Source organism: Eptatretus burgeri, chromosome 7 (genome assembly GCF_056783735.1).
Source record: "Eptatretus burgeri isolate ZD-2024b chromosome 7, Ebu_testis_v1, whole genome shotgun sequence".
Classification (NCBI taxonomy): Eukaryota; Metazoa; Chordata; class Myxini; order Myxiniformes; family Myxinidae; genus Eptatretus; species Eptatretus burgeri.
Window position 1 is genome coordinate 10,329,214 of NC_140967.1, and position 22,455 is coordinate 10,351,668.

The 22,455-nt window shown below is 45.2% G+C and overlaps 1 protein-coding gene across 1 annotated transcript in view; it reads left to right on the top strand.

Annotated features, from left to right (window-relative positions):
• The first annotated feature begins 2,029 nt into the window (after positions 1 to 2,029).
• SRP54 (signal recognition particle 54) overlaps positions 2,030 to 22,455 on the top strand; it is a 70,488-nt gene continuing 50,062 nt past the window's right edge. The window contains exons 1-4 of the mRNA XM_085887416.1: positions 2,030 to 2,363; positions 8,616 to 8,707; positions 10,103 to 10,187; positions 10,406 to 10,510. Coding sequence (XP_085743542.1) covers positions 2,286 to 2,363; positions 8,616 to 8,707; positions 10,103 to 10,187; positions 10,406 to 10,510 — 360 coding nt within the window. The 5' untranslated portion in view covers positions 2,030 to 2,285. The remainder of the gene's footprint in view (positions 2,364 to 8,615; positions 8,708 to 10,102; positions 10,188 to 10,405; positions 10,511 to 22,455) is intronic.

Sequence of the window (22,455 nt, forward strand, 5' to 3'; positions counted from 1 at the left end):
CACATACACACCTACACATACACACACACACGGAGACACACACACACACACACACACCTACACATACACACATACACACACACATACACACACACACACACACACACACCTACACATACACACATACACACCTACACATACACACACACAGACACACACACACACACACACACACACACACACACCTACACATACACAGACACACACACAGACACACACAGACACACACACACGTACACACGCACACACGTACACACAAAACCCCGTGTTCGGCTGCACGGAGGACGTGCCAATAAAGTGATTCGAGGTATTGGCATCACGTTCTGGTAGCCTTTTGTTGGAGATCATCTATCGATAATTCCAGCAATCTGTGTGTGTGTGCGTGTACGTGTGTGTCTGTGTGTGTGTACGTGTGTGTGTGTGTCGGTGTGTGTCTGTGTGTGTACGTGTGTGTACGTGTGTGTGTGTCTGTGTGTGTGTGTACGTATGTGTGTGTACGTGTGTGTGTATGTGTAGGTGTGTGTGTATGTGTGTGTGTGTATGTGTGTACGTGTGTATGTGTAGGTGTGTGTGTGTGTGCGTGTGTACGTGTCTGTGTGTGTGTGTACGTATGTGTGTGTACGTGTGTATGTGTGTGTGTGTATGTGTGTACGTGTGTATGTGTACGTGTGTATGTGTAGGTGTGTGTGTGTGTGTGTGTACGTGTCTGTGTGTGTGTGTGTACGTATGTGTGTGTACGTGTGTGTACGTGTGTGTGTGTACGTGTGTGTCGGTGTGTACGTGTGTGTACGTGTGTGTGTACGTATGTGTACGTCTGTATGTGTACGTATGTGTACGTGTGTGTGTGTGTCTGTGTGTGTACGTATGTGTACGTACGTGTGTGTGTCTGTGTGTGTATGTGTACGTACGTGTGTGTGTCTGTGTGTGTGTGTGTGTGTCTGTGTGTGTGTGTGTACGTGTGTGCGTGTGTGTGTGTGTGTGTGTACGTGTGTGTGTGTCTGTGTGTGTGTGTGTGTGTGTGTGTGTGTGTGTGTGTGTGTGTGTGTGTGTGTGTGTGTGTGTGTGTGTGTGTGTGTGTGTGTGTGTGTGTGTGTGTGTGTGTGTGTGTGTGTGTGTGTGTGTGTGTGTGTGTGTGTGTGTGTGTGTGTGTGTGTGTGTGTGTGTGTGTGTGTGTGTGTGTGTGTGTGTGTGTGTGTGTGTGTGTGTGTGTGTGTGTGTGTGTGTGTGTGTGTGTGTGTGTGTGTACGTGTGTGTGTGTACGTGTGTGTGTGTGTGTGTGTGTGTGTGTGTGTGTGTGTGTGTGTGTGTGACCGCTGTTTCTCGACAACCACTGGTCCGATCTAATTGAAACTTGCCAGATATATTGCTGGGGACCTGAGGATGTGCCTTTTCAAGGTTTGATATTAATCGGACAAGTGCTTCCCAAGTTATGGCCATTTATTTAACAAACCAATGACAGGACATGGTGCTATGACGTCACGATTGACGTCACAATTCTCCCTCTTTTTTTTTATTAATTTGCATGTACGTGTCCGCACGTTTTTGTTCCCAACTCCCAAGTTCGTTCCGTTTCACACGCTTGGGGTTCTTCTTCCTCATTAAAAGTACGTTGAAAAAGGAAGCACAATATGTTTTCCTTCCTTGGCCCGTTCTTTTTTATATCTTAAAGTTCATAAAAATGGCTCCCGGACTCTCCTGCATGAAACAAAATTCAAAGCTTCTAAATAACACTGTCGTTCTCTTTGTTAATCCAGTTGACGATTTTTTGCAACTTCAACAATGAACACTGTTTGAAAGATATAAGAATGAACATGATGATTAATAATGATTAAGAATCCTCCAGATTCAGTGTCACTTGAAATTATTTTGTTGCTTCAATGCTCATCGTCCAGAAACGCCGACGGTCACACTTTGCATGAAGGGGAAGAAGAAGAGTATGTTTACGTGGCTCCCTTAGAGGAAGCGGAAGTGACGTATGCCTCATTCGGTTACCTTCACCTCAAGCGAAGTCGATCTTCAAATATTTGATTGAGCACCGTCGGCACCTCATCTGTGACCTTCGTACCCTGTTTAATTGTATTGTAATCATATTATAATATAATACAATATTTCGTGTAGTAATTGTACGTCGGGCTTTGGAACCAATCTTGTTGTCGGAGCCGCATTTTAGTTCCGGTCGATACTTCCGGTGGCTGCGCGTGCTCACACGGCGTTCTGGTTCTTTCAAGCCTTCTGGAGTTTCTGTTTGTGTGTGCCGCGGTTCGCCGCGTTAACGAGTCGGCACCATGGTGCTGGCGGACATGGGCAGGAAGATCACGGCGGCTCTGCGCTCGCTGAGCAACGCCACCATCATTAATGAGGAGGTAACTTCCGACATTGTCACGGACAAACACAGCTTTCACTGTCTTCGTCGTGTCGTTCACAAATTACGTTTTAACACTTCAGGTATTGGAACAAATGAAAAAAATAAAATAAATAGAGTTTCTTGCGGCCGAGTCTGAGCTGGAGGCCCCTGGCATTTTCTATGTCTTTCCTGTTTAAAAAAAATAAAAAAATACACAAAGTCGAGGCTCATGGAAGAGTCAGAACATAGAGCGGAACAGGAGAAGGAGAGGGGGGCAACGGCAACGTCAGGGTTGATGGACTTCGAGGTGGACAAATGGTCTGCTGTCTTGAAGATGTGGAGGGAAGAGGATGTGGAAGTTGGTTCGACAGTTTGGGGGGGCTTCACAAGTGGGGGGGTGATTGTGGACTGTGTGTGTGTGCCCTGAAGAAACCTGGGGGTGTACAAAGCATGGAAGAGAAGAGGGTGCAAGAGCAAAAAGGAGGTGGTTGAAGACTGAGAGACTGCCGACTTGCTTGTGATGGGCCCATCGTCTGGGCTCCATCGTGCGAGATTCCAATGATCTTGAAGGTCTTGGTTTCCGTGGCATCGTCCTCAGCAAGGTGTGCGGCAGTGGGTGCCACCCCAGAAGGGAGAGCAGTACTCCATGAAGTTGCGGATGAAGTCCTTCAAGATTGGTTCCAACGGTGCCATGGAAGGACTTTGTACAACGCGGGATGCCCAGTCGGTGACTGGCTTTGCGGGCCAACTTTGAAATGTGGCTTCTTCAGGAAAGATCATGGCTGAAAGTGAGACCCAGGAATTTGAATGACTGGACTTCCTCAAGAGGATTGTAAAGAAAGTAAGTTGGCTTCCGGTTCTGGGTTTGGAGCGTTGACAGGTCTCCTTGGGGGCTCCCTGCTGACGATCTCAAAGTTAAGTTTCCCGTCGTTATCTGTCCCGTTTTAACTGTTTATTTTCTCACCTACATGTTACTGTGTGTTCCTAGTTCGGTTTTGTTTCAGAAATCGTGCTATTTTGTGAGATTTCGTCAAACTTTCTTTCTGGGTGCCTGAGGCCTATCCTTGAGGCTTGAGGCCTACCCTTTGTTCCCCTCGTACGATCGTGTTTATTTGTTTTTTTTTCTCCCCATTATCTTCAATTACTATCTTTCCCACTTTCTTTTATGTCCCCCATCCCAACTAATCACTCTATTTCTTATGTAAAAAACAAACAAACAAACAAACAAAAACGCCACCTTTCTCCGATTCTACTTCTTCTTCTTCATTTTGTCTTCTTCTTCCTCGATTTTTTTTTTTTTTTTTTTTTTGGACAACACTTCCATGACCTAATCTGTTGAAAACTCTCTCAAACATTCATAATAATAACAAAAACGATCTCTAATGCTTCATCTTCCTCTTTCACACGTGTGCTACTCTTTACTGTATCAGAATGCACTACTCTGACTATTTAAACAGACTGCTCTCAATTCGACCTCTCCTTCATACCTTGCCTAAAAAAATCCAACTGTTACAGAGTTTCTTCTCTCCATTCTCTTAATTCGCCTTTATTGCATCCCTCAAGAAATGTTTAATCACATCTCTGACCAAAAAATTTTTTAACCCCAGTTTGCTGTTCAGATTGTTCACTTTCCATCAACCATTCTTTTTTTCCAAATTCAGTGCCAACTTACTCCTCTCAGCCCTCACTCTCAAAGCAACCATCCCACTCTTCTCCCTCCAAGCCTCCCTCTCACCTCTCTCAAAAACTCCCCCCTCACCTTTTTCCCACAATTCATCCCCTCACTCCCTCTCACCTCTCAAAAACTCCCCCTCAATCCCCTTTCCCAAAGTTGCCCCCCCCTCCCATCCACAAAGCTGCCTCCATCCACTGCCCTCTCACCTCCATCTCTTCACTCCACCTCCTCAAGTTCCTTCTTCCCCCTCTCCCCCAGCACCACAGAGCCTTTTCTCCTCCTCATTCGGCCCCCTCCCCTAGCTATTCTGCAATTCCCCACACCCCACATTTGAGTATAGACCTCAAATATCCGGGGCCTTCGCTCAAACCTTTCAGATCTTTCCATACAGGTTGCCACTGACAAACCAGACATAATCTGCCTCACACAAACTTTCCTCTCCTAAGTATCTCTCCCTGGTTACTCCCTTCTCCGGTTTGACAGACCTGAGCCTCGTCCTGGTGGAGGAGTTGCTCTCTTCATCGAAGACTTTATTCCTCACTCTCCATGCACTGCACTCACTCCTCCACACCCCCAGGAATACCTCTGGCTACGGCTTCCTCTCCACTCCCACCTCATGTTTATATGTGCACTGTACCGTCCACCTAACAGTGATGACTCCATCTACACCTCACTATCTGAAAACATGGACCAACTTCTATCTTCTCATCCAAACTCTCTCTTCCTCATATGCGGCGACTTCAATTGTCATCACGCCAGTTGGCTAGGTGTGGGTACCTCTCTCACCTGTCATGGCACCACAGCAAAAGCTTTCTGCAACTCATTGGGACTGACTCAATCGGTCAACTGCGCGACCTGGATATCAACCAATGGTACTCCATATCTTCTGGATCTGATTTTGACAAATTTCCCTGACAATATCTGCTGCTCTTCCTCCGCTCCAATCGGTTCTTCTGACCACGTCCTTGTCAAAGTGGACATCTCTCTGGCTGTTATCAGAGAACCACCTCACCACCATCGAGTGTGGCATTTCACTCAAGCCGACTGGCAGGGTCTCCGAGCAGCCATCAAACTTATAGACTGGTCTCTTATCGCTACTTTCTCCAACATCAACTCATCCTGGGAATTCTTTCAAAGAAACTTGCTCTCCCTCATGCACAGATTTATCCCCTCTCGTCTTCAGTTGTCCTACCCTTCCTCCCGCCCTTGGTTCACTGAAGCTTGTGGCGAGGCAGTTGTCCTGAAACAACTTGCCTTTGCCTCATGGAAAGCAAACCCAACTGAGGGCAATCTCAGTTCCTTCCATAAAGCTTGGAACAAGTGTGTATCTACCCTCAGGAGAGCCAGAAAACAACATCTTTCTCATCTCAAGTCTGAACTCTCAAACCTCTCTCCCTCCTCAAAATCCTGGTGGCGTCTAATCAAATCTGTTTCTGGTGAATGTTCCCCCTCCATCCCTCCCTTACCTCAAATGGCAGCACTGCTGAGACCGCACGTGAAAAAGCTGAATGTCTAAACTCGGTGTTTGCAGCTAAATCTTGTGTCCAAAACCCATCACTTTCTGTACCCACCTTACCCAGTCGCACCCAACTGTCCCTGGACTCTGTGTCCTTTTCTCCTGACAAGGTGGAGAGCTTGCTGTGAAACCTCGACTCAGATTCTGCAACCGGTCCAGACGGCATCAGACCACGTGTCCTCAAAACCTGCTCTTCTGCTCTTGCTCACCCTCTCTCTGTTCCTCTCTATTGACCCTCTCATTTGCTCAAGGCCATCTGCTTGGAAATCAGCAAAAATCACTGCCCTGCACAAAAAAGGTGCAAAAACAGATCCCTGCAACTACAGTCCAATCAGCCTTCTCCCAATCATCAGCAAGGTTATGGAATCCATCATCGCTTCAGACATCAAATCCTTCCTCTTTTCCAATGGCTTGATTTCTGATCATCAATTTGGTCACCCTGCCCTGCTCATCAAACTCTCTTCCTATGGTATTCAAGGCCATTTCCACTCATGGCTCGCAGACTTCCTCTCCTGTCGCAGTCAAGGTGTGGCCCTAAATGGAGTTCTTTCATCCCCCCTTCCTGTCCAGGCTGGAGTTCCTCAAGGTAGCATTCTGGGCCCTGTTCTTTTTCTGGTTTTCATCAATGATCTCACCGACTCTCTGGAAAATCCTCTATATCTCTTTGCTGATGACTCCACCCTCTGCCGTACCATCGGTCATCCCTCAGACCGGCAAGCAGCAGCTTGTTCGCTTACTGCTGATCTGGATAAAATCACAAACTGGTCCAACACGTGGAACATGTCTTTCAATCCGGACAAATCTCACACTCTCACTATGTCTCTTCGAAAGGACCGTTTAGAAACCCCCCCCCATCCATTTTCTCAACAATCCTCTGGAAGAAGTCCTTTCTTTCAAGCTTCTGGGTCTCACTATCTGCCATGACCTTTCCTGGGAAAGTCACATTTCCAACCTCGCCTCAAAAGCCAGTCGCCGACTGGGAATCCTCCGTCGTGCAAGGTCCTTCCTCGGCTCACCTGAGCTCTTGACCACTTACAAAGCTTTTGTCCGCAGCCTGATGGAGTACTGCACTCCCCTCTGGGCTGGTGCTCCTGCCTCCCACCTTTCGCGGCTTCACGCTGTGGAAACCAAGGCATTTCGGATCATTGGCATCTTCCACAATGAGGCTGAGTCTTTGGGCCTCTCACTCAATCACTGCAGGTTGGTCGGTGGTCTGTTTGTCTTCTACCGTCTCCTCTCCAGCCTCGCCCCCCCTGCTCTCTCTGCGATTTGTCCCCACCACATTTCCACAGGGCGCTCAAGGTCCGCCAACAACCCCCTTCTGGTAAAACTACCAAAATCACGAATCACTGCTCACCTTCACTCTTTCATTCCTCTTTTTCCTCCCTTTGGAATAAACTCCCTCACTATTCATTCCCATTCTTCCCTCCAGGCCTTCAAAACAGTTGTTCACCACCACCTCTTATCATCCCCCATCCAAATCCTTGATCTTTTCTACCCCCGATAATCCACTCAAGCCCACCTCCTTCAAATTCCCTGTTTTCCTTCCTGAAAGTCCCTGTAATGTCATCTATTACCCATGTTCCCCATCCCATCCCTCTCCCTTCCACAGATCTCCTAATTTCTCTGTTCTCCACTATTTTGTCCTTCCCACTCCCTCCCCTCCTTTCTCATTCCCCCCTTGATGTGCGTTGTGTGTTAGCTCTCATACGAGCCTCGACAAGGTATACAAAAAAAAAGAAAAGAAAAGAGTAGATAGGACGGTTTGGCAGACTGTCCTCTCAGAGATAAAGAGATATTTTTCACTCGATTGAAAGACATATTCCAAATTTTTCACCAGCTTGTGGTTTCATGTGGTGGGGCCAGTAAGTCAGAATAATATTGTCCAATGAGCTTTATTCTGTGTGGCCTGTAATTAGTCAACAGCACCCATTTTTTTTATTCCAGAAGATACTGGTCATAATCTTGCCGCTTGAGGACCGGATACGGAACTTCTTTGCGGTTTGGAGATGTGTCGTGGTTCTCTTGCTTTGATTCAGTATCGTCTCAGGAGTGGTGAACCCCTCTCAGCAGCAGTAACGAGACGTGACAAATTCCCTGTTCGGCGTTAAAGACTTCCAGCAACTCGACCGGACCCTCCTCCCGAGCGGCGACCTTGCACGCTCAGGTTTTGAGGTACCCATCTGGTTGAAACCTTTAGTATGCCAAGACGTTCATGGATAATGGTTTCAATGTTTCCAACAGAAATACCAAGCTGTTTTGTGAGTTCTGCAACCTTGATTTGATGATCATACGTCGTCAGCCGACATACACTTTGGAAGTCTTTCTTATTTGCAAGATCGCCAGCCCACTCACTGGAGAAACAAATCGATCTACGGATGTGTTTCGGGCTCCCTCGCCGTCGTCAGCACAGATTGGATTTCACCAGATCGGTTTGCAAGCCGTGAAGGACAAGGAGGACATGTCGGCATCTTTAATGTCCACCAACTAATAGCAGCAGATAAGATGCCCAGTTTAACGTCCATCCGATGCACATACACAAGTTTGTTATATATTATCCATGAATGAATACAGTATCAAATGCATCCCACCCCGCCCTTCCCGGCACGTGCATTGATGAATCGCCGTGTATGGGAAACACCAGGAAGACAGTTTGTAGCTCGGTCGGGATTGGTCCAAATATTAACTGATAAAACATATCTAGTTTGACACTCACATTCGTGGGTGGTCTGGCAATTCCCCATGTTTGAAGCATTTATTTTACAACAGGATGCCACTTGGGTCCAAGCAGTGCGATGATTGGGCCGTGGGTTGAGAACTGTTGCTTCAATCCTTATCGTGCCTTTTGCTTGGTTGTAAAGCTTTTCCAACTGATCCTTGTCCACCATTAATTCACCCCATTTCTCCCATTATCATCCACCTTCCTCTGTCTTCCACCAACTGATCTTTCTTTCTCTTCTTCAAAATGCTCACACCTTTTCTCTGCCCCCACCCCCTGTCGCTCTTTTCTTTCCCCGTTACCTCCACTGTATTTGCTTCTGTACAGCTGTAATGTTTTGCTTTCTCATCCTTCCTTGCAGGTGCTGAATGCTATGTTGAAGGAAGTTTGTGCTGCACTTCTTGAAAGCGATGTGAACGTGCGGCTGGTGAAGGTGCTGCGGGAGAACGTCAGGTGCATCTTCGTATTCCACAACCCTCTCGGTGTTCTTTTCCTTTACTTCACGTCTCCACTTGCTAGTCGCACTAAGACCAGCGTTATGGTTGGACATTTAATTTTCGGTCTCTGATTACTCAGTGGACAATGAGTAGCGCCACACCCAAAGGGCATAGTCGTGTCCTCCGTGTCGCTGAAGAGTTCTTCTTGTTCTTCTTGTTCTTCTTGTTCTTCTTGTTCTTCCTCCTCCCTACACACGCGAAGCGAAAAGCGGGGTTAAGCAATTCAATTGGTTCAGTTTGCTTGTCTGTCTGTCTCTCTGTCCACCGACGTTCGTTTATGATCGAGGTACAATGTAATTTAAATTGAATGTTATATTTTGAATATGAATTTGAACATGAATCGGAACATGAACCTGAAGTTTAGCAGTACTTTGGCTCGGAATTCGTCCCGATCACACCTCCACAGAGAAGAGTGAGATGATGTTTTTGACTCTGTCTGCCTGTCTGGCAGTCAAACAAAATTGAAAATCATTCAAAAGAGGAAACTTGCTTTTTTTATGGACATCATAAAGGACACAAACAAGGGGCAGGAATAACTAATGTATGTGTTAAATAAGGTGGTGTAAAAGATGCTGCAACAATGATGGAAAATCTCCCCAAATTTGTTTTTCTACAACCATTAAATTCCCTTTTATTTCATTTTAATTATAGACTTTAACGCTGTAGAACACAAGTCGTCTTTTCGGCACTTTCAATTTTTTAATAGGAACCAGGTTTGCCTGAGACGTCTTTTTGTTTTTGTGTCTTTTTATAAGATTATGGAGGATGCAGCGAAAGGTGGGTCCCCACACATCGAGAAACGAACAATGATGTTTTGTTCTGTTCGAGCGCTGTAAGAGCTGTACTGTTCAGCTATTACAACCGTGCTGTTAATATTTCATAAATAATTGTCGAGCTTTGAAAGTGGTGACAAATTTGACCATTTTGAAGCTGGAAACTTCTCATGTTGTCTCTCATCTACTTCAATTCCCTCTCTCGCTCTCGCTCTCTCTCTCGCTCTCGATCTTTAATTTTTCATGTGACTTTAAATTGAGATTGAACATAACATCTAACGTGGCTGGAGGCATATCCATTGACGCGTTTGCGACAAATTATATTTTCCAGTTTTTGTTTTTGTAGGCATTTAGGGAGATACGATGCTTGGTGTAATAAAGATGACAACTTCTGCTACTACCATTTGGTGTATTTCACCACTACCAATTGAAGCAACACTTTTATTGATGCAAATTGAGTAGTTGATTGAAAGCATGAAGCAGTTATGCTGTAGCGATGGGACATTGGTGGTAACTTGAATAACGGACCGAGGCAGTGGTCATGTCTGACTTATCTCCTGTGAATCTGCCTCTTACAGATCAGCTATAGACCTTGATGAAATGGCGTCTGGTCTAAACAAGCGCAGAATGATCCAGCATGCGGTCTTCAAGGAGCTTGTGAAGGTCTGTTTGCTCCCAAGAACAGTGGCATGCTCTTGAAATGTAGAACTGATTGGCAGTGTAATGAAGTTGGCATCAGTGATGGGCATTGGCTGAATGGAGGAAATGTCGTTGATATTCGACATTTCGGGTTTGTGCTTTTGGTGATCAAAATATAATTTGCCTGTATTGTTATAACATGACAGTATGCAACGAGAATTCTTTTGCCCATGTGCTTACAGCTGGTTGACCCTGGAGTAAAGGCCTGGGCCCCAACCAAGGGAAAACCCAACATCATCATGTTTGTGGGACTGCAGGGCAGTGGCAAGACGACCACATGTACCAAGGTTAGCTGAACTCCACATTCAACTACATGCCAGAACTTTGATCTCATGTTCATTTACCTGGAAAGAGGGGGGGGGAAGGGGGGTGGCGATGGGAGAAGAAGGCAGCGATGGGTGGGAGGAACTTGTATAAGGAAAATGATAATCCAACAACCAAGTTTGTTGAGTATAATTGACTGTCCGGTTGAAATCTTATTTCACTTTTATGTTATTGGCTGACAATAAATAATGGCTGCAGAATATATACACTCCAAGTATGAATTTAGGTGCCGGTCATCGGTCACCGGTCGCCGGTCTTCTGACCCACCAAGTTTTCACATTAGACTGGCAATTTTTTGATGAAAAATAAATAAATAAGAAAACCCTTTTTCTTTTTACATGGTAACATTAACTATGCAGAAGTGTTCCGGTTATACGGTTTACTTAAAATCCCTGTCGAAGTGTAGTCGACAATAATCCATAACTTCCCTTTCCCCAATCGTCCATCTCACACCCCCTTTCATTATTATCGCGATGAGTCCCGAAGGTCAATTTGTCCAATCGGAAGTCTTCACAAAGCCATCCTGGTTGTTCCGGGAATCGCTGCAATTTCCGGTACTGCTGACAAGTGAAGGATGTGCAAGATGAAGCGATCCCGTTAAGTGAGCTTCACGGAGACCTTTGTTCTCCACGATAACTGTGATGAAGATACAAGTATGTTTTTACTGTTATTTCCGCTTGCAAAGTACCTGCCCGATGGGCAATCTTGTTCCAAGCATGCAACATGGTCTTCTGACACACACCTTTATTTGGATGGTGTATAGGCAACTGATGGCTGCCTCAATCGCTCCAGAAAATAAAATAACATAAAAACCCATGAAGTTACATGCATCAAGCAAAAACAGACCAACTTATAATTCAAAACACCTCACTGTACTGTAAATAGTGGAGACTTGTAATACCCTCCCCCACCTGGAGGTGGTGCTACATGATGCACATTTATCGAGAGAATTTGCGTTGTCTCCTACCCCCTCCCGCAAGACTACCGGCAGAGATAAAAACACGATACATTAAATGTGGTCATTCTGATCCTATGTCGCAAGTCTGGATGTAATCGCCCCAGAACTAGAGGTGGAGTAGCGCGACAAACACCAGTCCGTGAATTATAGTTAGGATAGTGTATATGATACATACTCCAAGGTGTTGATGCTACTGTCCCAAGGATCTTTTCCATTTTCATTTCCTCGTCTGTATGTCCTTTATTTATTGACTAATTGCTCCCCAAGGCGAGTGTGTACAACATCTGCCTGCGAGATTTCCAGAGCTTTATTCGTGTATCCCTGAATTGGGTTAAATTGTGAAATATTTTCATGATTAAAATTCATTTTTACGGTCAGAAATTGCTGATAATGCAGGAAAGACCCTCGAGGAACCTCTGACACCTGTAGCTCATCCAAGGACCCTAGACCCCCTGCCCACAGTGGTGAGACTATAGACCTGCAATATTTAATTTTGACCTGCAACTGGGAATACTAAATGCATCACTGTAAACACATGTGAATAGTAACTCTTGAAAAGGTTAGGAATAGCAGGAAGAAGAAAACAACCAGGGAGTCTTCATTATAACTGGATCTCACTATCTGCCGTGATCTTTCCTGGGAAAGCCACATTTCCAACCTGGCCTCCAAAGTCAGTCGCTGACTGGGAATCTTCCATCGTGCAAAGTCCTTCCTCGGCCCAGCTGAGCTCCTGACCACATACAATGCTTTCTTCACAGCTTGATGGAGTACTGCTCTCCCCTCTGGGCTGGTGCTCCTGCCTCTCACCTTTCTCGGCTTCACGCTGTGAAAACCACGGCATTTAGAATCATTGGTATCTCCCGCGATGAGGCTGAGTCTTTGGGCCTCTCACTCTCTCACCGCAGGCAGGTCGGTGCTCTTTCTGTCTTCTACTGTTTCCTCTCCGGTCTCGCCCCCCCCCGCTCTGTCTGCGATATGCCCCACCCATATTTCCGCAGGGCGCTCAAGGTCCGCCAACAACTCCCTTCTGGTTAAACTACCAAAATCACAAATCATTGCTCACCTTCACTCTTTCATTCCTCTTTTTTTTTCCCGCTTTTGGAATAAACTTCCACACTCTCTTCAATCCCATTCTTCCCTCCAGGCCTTCAAAACAGCTGTTCACCACCACCTCTTATCGTCCCCAATCCAAATCCTCAATCTTTTCTGTCCCCGTGAATCCACTACAAACCCACTTCCTTTAAATTTCCTGCTTTCCTTTCTGAAAGTCCCTGTAATGTCCATCTTGTTTAACCCGTGCTCCCCACCCCATCCCTCTCCCTTCCACAGATCTCCTGTTGTCTCTGTTCTCCACTGTTTTGTCCTTCTCTCTCCTGCCCCTCTTGTCTCATGCCCCCCTTGCTGTGCGTTGTGTGTTAGCTTTCATATGAGCCTTGACTGTATACAAAAAAGGAAAAAAGACAGCCTACTCACCGTGCCACTTGAATGTGTCAAACCTTGCAGTGCGGCGCCATGCCCACAAACCACCACTGTGACTGTTTAGTGTCATCGTCTCATCAGCTCAACTGAGGCAGCGAGAAATGAGCAGACACATGTATTTTCCCAAACACAAGTTGAGAAAGCACAAGTTTACCACCATGAGAAACAAGGTGAGGTTGACGTTTTGGACATTACCCTACATCAGAGCAAACAAGTGAAGTGCAGTCGTGAGAGGATGAAAAGGAAGGGCGAGATTTGGGATTCCAGGACAGTCAAAGGACAAGGGGAGGGGTGGAGATGTCAAGTGTCAGGAGGATGGATTATTAAAAGAGGAGTGAAGTCTTTGAATATTCATGGTCAAAGATGCCAGATCTTGAGTGGGGGTGAAATGTCCAATGCACACAGGTAGTTTGCACCATGAATGAAATGTGTGAGAAAGAGAAATCGATAATAAGCAAAAACATGAATAATACACGAAAGATAAATATGCATGATAAAAAGAAACTGGAGAAAGGACGGGGAGTTATAAAATGAGAAGAAAAAAAGAAAAGAAAAAGAAAACTGTTGGGATAGAGAATGAAGTAAATGAAAGGCGTTCCTTTATCACGTTGGGTGCTAACGTGCCGAGTTTGAAAATATGTATTTTTAAGTTCTTGTGTTTACGGGTGTCCATGGTGCCCCAATGTAGAGAAATAACATGGATGGTCCTGCATTGCGTGGAATGACCATGGAGATCGACGTGACGATCTATTAATGTTTCTAAATAGGCCATGGGCCAATCACCCAAAATGGACTTCTCATTACCATCTCTGGTGGCAAAGGTTGACTGTACTTTTTGGAAAGATCTTTGTCTGGGCCAACTTTTTGGGTGTGATTTCCACTCCAAATCGTTCGCTTTATTGTAGTTTTTTGGGAAAATAGGCATTTTTGGGGTAAAATCGTGTTTTTTGAAATTTCAACTGTAGAAAAAATATCTGCAACAAAACAACATATTTGAGACTTTGAATAAATAGTTATGTAAAGTATAACCATTTTGGTGTGCTTTGTGTTGGGTTTCAATCGCCGGTTACCATGGCAACAACTTTTTAAGGTAAAAAAACATGGTTTTTCATAGTGAAACTTTAAAAATTCATATCTCAGAAATGAAAAATGATTTTTGAACCATTTAAATGATAAACACATACTGATGCATCTGGGCAGTTTTAAAATTCCCTTGTATGAGGGTAGGTTTAAGATAAATATATCGTTTTAGGGTAAAAACATCACATTTTGAATTGTATTTCTCAGTAATTTTTTTTTTTTTTTTGTATATCTTGGTCGAGGCTCGTATGAGAGCTAACACACAACTCACAGTAAGGAGGCATGAGACAAGAGGGGCGGGAGTGGAAGGGACAAAACATTGGGGAACAGACACATTAGGTGAACTGTGGAAGGGAGAGGGATGGGGATGGGACGGGGAACATGGCGAAGAGAAGATGGACATTACAGGGACTTTCAGGAAGGAAAGCAGGAGAATTGAAGGAAGTGGGCTTGGGTGGATTATTGGGGGTAGAAAAGATCGAGGATTTGGATGGGGGAAGATAAGAGGTGGTGGTGAACAGCTGTTTTGAAAGCCTGGAGGGAAGAATGGGAAAGAATAGAGTGAGGAAGTTTATTCCAAAGGCGGGAAAAAGAGGAATGAAAGAGTGAAGATGAGCAGTGATTCGTGATTTTGGTAGTTTTACCAGAAGGGGGTTGTTGGCGGACCTTGAGCGCCCTGTGGAAATGTGGTTGGGACAAATCGCAGAGAGAGCAGGGGGGCAAGGCTGGAGAGGAGTCGGTAGAAGACAGAAAGACCACCGACCAACCTGCGGTGATTGAGTGAGACGCCCAAAGACTCAGCTTCATTGCGGGAGATGCCAATGATCTTAAAAGCCCTGGTTTCGACAGCGTGAAGTCGAGAAAGGTTGGAGGCAGGAGCACCAGCCCAGAGGGGAGAGCAGTACTCCATCAGGCTACGGACAAAAGCTTTGTAAGTGGTCAGGAGCTCAAGAGGGCCGAGGAAGGACTTTGCACGACGGAGGATTCCCAGTCGGCGACTGGCTTTTGAGGCAAGGTTGGAAATGTGACTTTCCCAGGAAAGGTCATGGCAGATAGTGAGACCCAGAAGCTTGAAAGAAAAGACTTCTTCCAGAGGATTGTTGAGAAAGTGGATGGGTGGGTTTTGTAAACGGTCCTTGCGAAGAGACATAGTGAGAGTGTGAGATTTGTCTGGATTGAAAGACATGTTCCACGTGTTGGACCAGTTTGTGATTTTATCCAGATCTGCAGTGAGCGAAGAAGCTGCTGCTTGCCGGTCTGAGGGATGACAGATGGTACGGCAGAGGGTGGAGTCGTCGGCAAAGAGAAATAGAGGATTTTCCAGAGAGTCCGAGAGATCATTGATGAAAACCAGAAAAATAACAGGGCCCAGAACGCTACCTTGAGGAACTCCAGCCTGGAGAGGAAGGGGGGATGAAAGAACTCCATTTAGGGCCACACGTTGACTGCGACAGGAGAGGAAGTCTGCGAGCCATGAGTGGAGATGGCCTTGAATACCATGGGAAGAGAGTTTGGTGAGTAGGGCAGGGTGCCAGACTGTGTCAAAAGCACGTGATATGTCCAGGGATACGGCTCGGATTTCCTGTCTGGCATTGAGGACCTCCATCCATTGATGGGAGAGCAGTAGCAGCATATCCAGGGTAGAGTGACCTGGTCTGAAACCAAATTGATGATTGGAAATCAAGCCATTGGAGAAGAGGAAGGATTTCATGTCTGAAGCGATGATGTATTCCATCACCTTGCTGATGATTGGGAGAAGGCTGATTGGTCTATAGTTACAGGGATCTGTTTTTGCACCTTTTTTATGCAGGGCAGTGATGTTAGCAGATTTCCAAGCAGATGGCAGATGACCTTGGGAAAATGAGAGGGTGAATAGAACAGAGAGAGGGTGAGCAAGAGCAGAAGAGCAGGCTTTGAGGACACGTGGGCTGATGCCGTCTGGACCGGTTGCAGAATCTGACTCGAGGTTTGAAAGCAAGCTCTCCACCTTGTCAGGAGAAAAGGATACAGAGTCCAGGGACAGTTGGGTGCGACTGGGTAAAGTGGGTAGAGATAGTGATGGGTTTGGGACAGAAGATTTAGCTGCAAACACCGAGTTTAGACATTCAGCTTTATCACGTGTGGAATCAGCAGTGCGGCCATTTGAGGTAAGGGAGGGGATGGAGGGGGAACATACACCAGAAACAGATTTGATTAAACGCCACCACGATTTTGAGGAGGGAGAGAGGTTTGAGAGTTCAGACTTGAGATGATAAAGATGTTGATTTCTGGCTCTCCTGAGGGTAGATACACACTTGTTCCGAGCTTTGTGGAAAGAACTGAGATTGCCCTCAGTTGGGTTTGCTTTCCATGAGGCAAAGGCAAGTTGTTTCAGGACAACTGCCTCACCACAAGCTTCAGTAAACCAAGGGCGGGAGGAAGGGTAAGACAACTGAACACGAGAGGGAATAAATCTGTGCATGAGGGAGAGCAAGTTTCTTTGAAAGAATTCCCAGGATGAGTTGATGTTTGAGAAAGTAGTGATAGGAGACCAGTCTGTAAGTTTGATGGCTGCTCGGAGACCCTGCCAGTCGGCTTGAGTGAAATGCCAGACTCGACGGCGGTGAGGTGGTTCTCTGATAACAGCCAGAGAGATGTCCACTTTAATAAGGACGTGGTCAGAAGAACCAATTGGAGCGAAGGAAGAGCAGCAGATATTGTCAGGGAAATTTGTCAAAATCAGATCCAGAAGAGATGGAGTACCATTGGTTGAGATCCGAGTCGGGAAGTTGACCGATTGAGTCAGTCCCAATGAGTCACAGAAAGCTTTTGCTGATGTCCCATGGCAGGTGAGAGAGGTACCCACACCTAGCCAACTGGCGTGATGACAATTGAAGTCGCCACATAAGAGGAAGAGAGAGTTTGGATGAGAAGATAGAAGATGGTCCATGTTTTCGGATAGTGAGGTGTAGATGGAGTCATCACTGTTCGGTGGACGGTACAGTACACATATAAACATGAGGTGGGAGTGGAGGGGAAGCCGAAGCCAGAGGTATTCCTGGGGGTGTGGGGGAGTGAGAGCAGTGCATGGAGAGTGAGGAATAGAGTCTTTGATGAAGAGAGCAACACCTCCACCAGGACGAGGCTCAGGTCTGTCATACCATAAGAGGGAGTAACCAGGGAGAGATACTTGGGAGTCAGACACGTCTTGGGAGAGGAAAGTTTCTGTTAGGCAGATAATGTCTGGTTTGTCAGTGGCAACCTGCATGGAAAGATCTGAAAGGTTTGAGCGAAGGCCCCGGATATTTGAGGTCCACACTTTTAATGAAGAGGTAGGGGAGGAGGCTTTGGGTGCAGGAGGTGGAGGGGGCAGGGGAGGGTAGGACGAGGGACGAGGGGGGAGGTAAGGAGGGTTGCTGAAGGAGTGTGGGGTATTGCAGAATAGCGAGGGGAGGGGGACGAATGAGGAGGAGAGAAGGCTCTGTGGTGCTGGCAGAAAGGGGGGACAAGAGACAAGGAAGATGGCAGTTGAGGATTTGAGGAGGTGGAGTGAAGAGATGGAGGTGAGAGGGCAGTGGAGGGAGGCAGGTTGGTGGATGAGAGGGGGGCAACTTAGAGAAGGAAGAGTGAGGGGGATGAAAGGTGAGAGAAAGGTGAGGGGGGAATTTTTGAAAGAGGTGAGAGGGAGGCTTGGAGGGAGAAGAGTGCGATGGTTGCTTTGAGAGTGAGAGTGAGGGGTGAGGTGGGTGAGTTGGCACTGAAGTTGGAAAAAAAGAATGGTTGATGGAAAGTGAGCATCCATGGCAAACTGTGGTTTTTAAAAGTTTTAGGTCAGAGATGCGATTTAACACAATTCTTGATGGATGCAATGAAGGCGAATTCAGAGCATGGAGAGAAGAAGCGCTGTAATAGTTGGATTTTTTAGGCAAGGAATGAAGGAGAGGTCGAAATGGAGAGAAAACCCAGTTTTTTGAGCATTTTAAATATTTCTCAATTTTATAAAGTATCAAAAGTCCATTTATCACTGTAGATGTATTAGCATACTAGGTTGGATGAGATACCTAGTTCAAATAGATTGACGTTGCCATGGAAACGACCAATTTTGGGATAGAACACATTTTTGGACGGTGAAAGTTTAAAATTCCATAACTTGGTAGAAATGTAATATTTTCGAGCAGTTTGAACGCAAGCTACCACCCTGACACCCTCAGGCTGTTTGTTTGTTCAATAGGTAGAATAACCTGCAGGCAGCTGTCGTGTAAGTGTCTTAGATTTACATTCCTTGATCGCTATAATCATCATCACTTTCATCATCTACATATACGGTTACATCTGTGTCTGCTTCGTCATCCTCATATTTGTTGTCACACATCTGGTTTTTACACATCTTAGTGCATTTCAGTCCGTTTCGGATGCACGTGCAGTCCTTTGCCATATATGATACTGCTGACTGCCACCTCTTAGATGATTCCCTCCGTTGCATCGAGGAGTCAAGCGAGGATATCAACGAAGACTCCTTCAATACAGTTCTCCATAAGCCTAGTGTGAAACGCATTCTCCATCTCTTTGAACCATTCTTGCAAGCACTGCGAGATGGCCGAAATGGTGACTTGGCCAGATTCTGGATGTCGTACTTGGACATGGTGGAGATTCTTCTGGGTTTCATATGTGCATCAAGAGAGGGAGATTGGCTTTTGCATCTGTACTGCATTAAAGAAGCAATCCCCTGGGCATTTGCTTACGATAAAATCAACTATGCCCGTTATTTACCAGTGTACTATGCTCATATGTCCCAATTACCAACAAGCCACCCAGAAATCTACGGTCATATGCTAAATGGAGGTTTTTCTGTCCAGCGAGGATCACAAAATCCATTTGGTAAAATTCCCGCTGACCAGACGATAGAAGAGACTGTCAATAGGGACACGAAAACACCTGGCGGTACAAAAGGGTTTAGTCTCAGATTCAAAGCCCTTAGCCGATGCTTCATGACTGCAGAGTATCGCAGCACAGCATTACGTCAGATGTGTGACATGGTGCGACAACCAAGTCCAACGTTTTCGCACTCAGATCTACATGCTCCACGAATCCAAAAGGATAATGCTGATACCAAGGCACTGGTAGATCTGCTTGAGATTGACTGGGTAAACCCTATGAGCGGAAACCAGCCTGAGCTCACAAGTATTTCAACTGGGCGGCTAGCTACTCCTGACATAAAGAACGACCTGACAAGAGCGCAACAGGTTGGTAGTGAATCATATAAGACTTTCAAGGAGAACCGGCTAGAAGCAATGCCTCCAGTTGAAGCCTTCCACGACAAAATCTCGAAACAAAACCTGAAAACTTTCTCCAACCTAATTAAAAAGAAGCGTGTGACAAAGGCAGATGGTAAAGAGGTAATCCTTCAGGCTGACAGACAACTGTTCGCCCACGTGATTCTTGCTGCTAAGAGCCGTCACCTTGATTTGCAGGAAGTCTTAGGACACCCTCTGGGGCCCATTCCATGGTCCTTAGCAATGTCTGAGGGGTCCTTGAGGAAAACAAACAAAGCTGCTCTCGCCAAAGCGCTGACCAATGATGGCATGGTAGCTGAGAATATCCCTAGACCGTCTGCAACCATTATCTATGGGATGAGTTTAGTTCAGCGCTTGAAAGGGGACAATCAGACTTTCGCAGAAGTTGCAGACAGTTGCTTGGCTCATGCATTTCATGAAGGTGAAAATAGCCAACAAATCGACGTAGTTTTTGACGTGTACCGCAAACAATCTATGAAGAATGCAGAAAGATCGAATCGTGGAGCAACGGAGGGTCTAGAGTTCAAGAATATCAGTCGAGGGCACAAAATTAGGCAATGGCGGAAATTCTTGCGCAGTTCGTCAAACAAAACCTGTTTCATCCGATTCGTCGTAGATGAATGGAAAAGGCCAGAGAACCGATTCAAATCGGGAATGAAAGTTCTGTACGTTACATGCGAGGAACGATGCTTCAAGCTTGTCAAGGACCAATGGGAAGAAGTCATTGAAATGAAGTCTATTCAGGAAGAGGCAGACACTCGTATCTTTCTGCATGCCGGCAGAGCAGCAGAAAATGGGTGCAACGCTATTGTGATAACTGCTGAAGACACGGACGTTCTGGTACTTTGCATTGGTTTCAGCAAAATCATCCGTTCACCCACGTATCAGAAGGTTGGAACAAAAACTCGGCAAAAGTACATTGACATAACCAAGATTGCCAACGCCCTTGGTGAAGATGTCTGCAAGGCCTTAATTGGCTTGCACGCCTTTACGGGGTGCGATACGGTCAGTGCATTTGCCGGAAAGGGAAAACTGAATGCACTAAAACTTACCAAGAAGACCGTGGACTATCAGCAGTGCTTCAGTGAGCTTGGACGGTCATGGCAAATGTCCAATGAACTGTTTGCAAAGCTTGAAGCATTCACCTGCCATCTCTATGTTTCTAACAGAGCTATAGCTGAAGTCAACCAGTGTCGTTATCAGCTCTTCACATCAAAGAGGGGCAACATGATTTCAGCACAATTGCCACCATGCAGAGATTACCTGTTCCAGCATGCCAAGTGGGCAAATTACCAAGCAGCCATATGGTGTAGATCCCTTGAATGCACTCCTGAAGTAATCCCACCAACAGATTGTGGATGGTCTACAGATGACAGCGGTGACCTTGACATTCTCTGGATGACTGGTCCACCAGCTCCATCAGCTGTTTTGGAGCTCATGAGCTGTAGCTGTGTACGCCACTGTGATGCAAAGGACTGTACGTGCATCCAAAACGGACTGAAATGCACTAAAATGTGTGACAACCGATATGAGGATGATGAAGCAGACACAGACGTAACCGTATATGTAGATGATGAAAGTGATGATGATGATGATAGCGATCAAGGAATGTAAATCGAAGACACTTACACGACAGCTGCCTGCAGGTTATTCTACCTATTGAACAAACAAACAGCCTGAGGATGTCAGGGTGGTAGCTAGCGTTTAAATTGCTCGAAAATATTACATTTCTACCAAGTTATGGATTTTTAAACTTTCACCATCAAAAAATCTGTTTTATCCCAAAATTGGTCGTTTCCATGGAAACGTCAATCTATTTGAACTAGGTATCTCATCCAACCTAGCATGCTAATACATCTACAGTGATAAATGGACTTTTGATACTTTATAAAATTGAGAAATATTTAAAATGCTCAAAAAACTGGGGTTTCTCTCCATTTACCGAGAAATGCAATTCAAAATGTGATGTTTTTACCCTAAAACGATATATTTATCTCAAGCCTACCCTCATACTATGGAATTTAAAAACTTCCCAGATGCATCAGTATGTGTTTATCGTTTTAATGGTTCAAAAATCATTTTTAAAGTTTCACTATCAAAAACCATGTTTTTTTTAACCTTAAAATGGCTGTTGCCATGGTAACCGGCGATTGAAACCCAACACAAAGCACACCAAAATGGTTGTACTTTACATAGCTATTTATTCCAAGTCTCAAATATGTTGTTTTGTTGCAGATATTTTTTCCACAGTTGAAATTTCAAAAAACACGATTTTACCCCAAAAATGCCTATTTTCCCAAAAAACTACAATAAAGCTACCGATTTGGAGTGGCAATCATACCCAAAAAGTTGGCCCAGACAAAGATCTTTCCAAAAAGTACAGTCAACCTTTGCCACCCGAGATGGTAATGATCACCCATCTGGCCCATGGCCTAAAACAAATCACTTGTCACTTCACAGTTTACTTCTCAGGTGTTCTCATGACATACGAGCTTTCTGCTCGTATGCAACACCTGTGGAGAGTTTAGGAAATTGTTTTAAGCACTGCAGCAATAGGTCACAAAATGTGATTTTTTTTTGATTTTTTTTTTCTCTTTATGAAGCAAATTCCTGTGAAATATGATTAAATAAAATAAATAGTTGGTTTGTTAGAAATGGTGGTTGTTTGTATTGTTTGTCATGCACAAGAAGCACTCTGCCATGTGTTGGTTCCTCAGTGAGAGGTGACAGGTATTGAATGTGTGTATGTTCATATCTAAGTTTTCTTTTGTCAAAAATGCCAAGGAAGGACCTCCTTTGTGACAACGATGTGGAATAAATAATTTTTCACTTATTTTTTTCCACCTTTTCCTTGGTGTTTTTAATCACTGGCTTTTTATTTTTATTTTTATTTTTTACCTCTGCCACCATAGGTGGATGGATGGAGGTTATGTTTTCACCCCTGTCTGCCTGTTTGTGAGCAGGATATCTCAAAACGTTATGACGTGTTCGGACGAAACTTCAGGACTGGTTAGGGGTGTGATCAGGACAAATTTATTTGAATTTGGAGAAGATATGGATCCAGATACTGGGATTTTGAAGTGATTCTTCACCATTGAGAGATGGGACCAAAAACGAT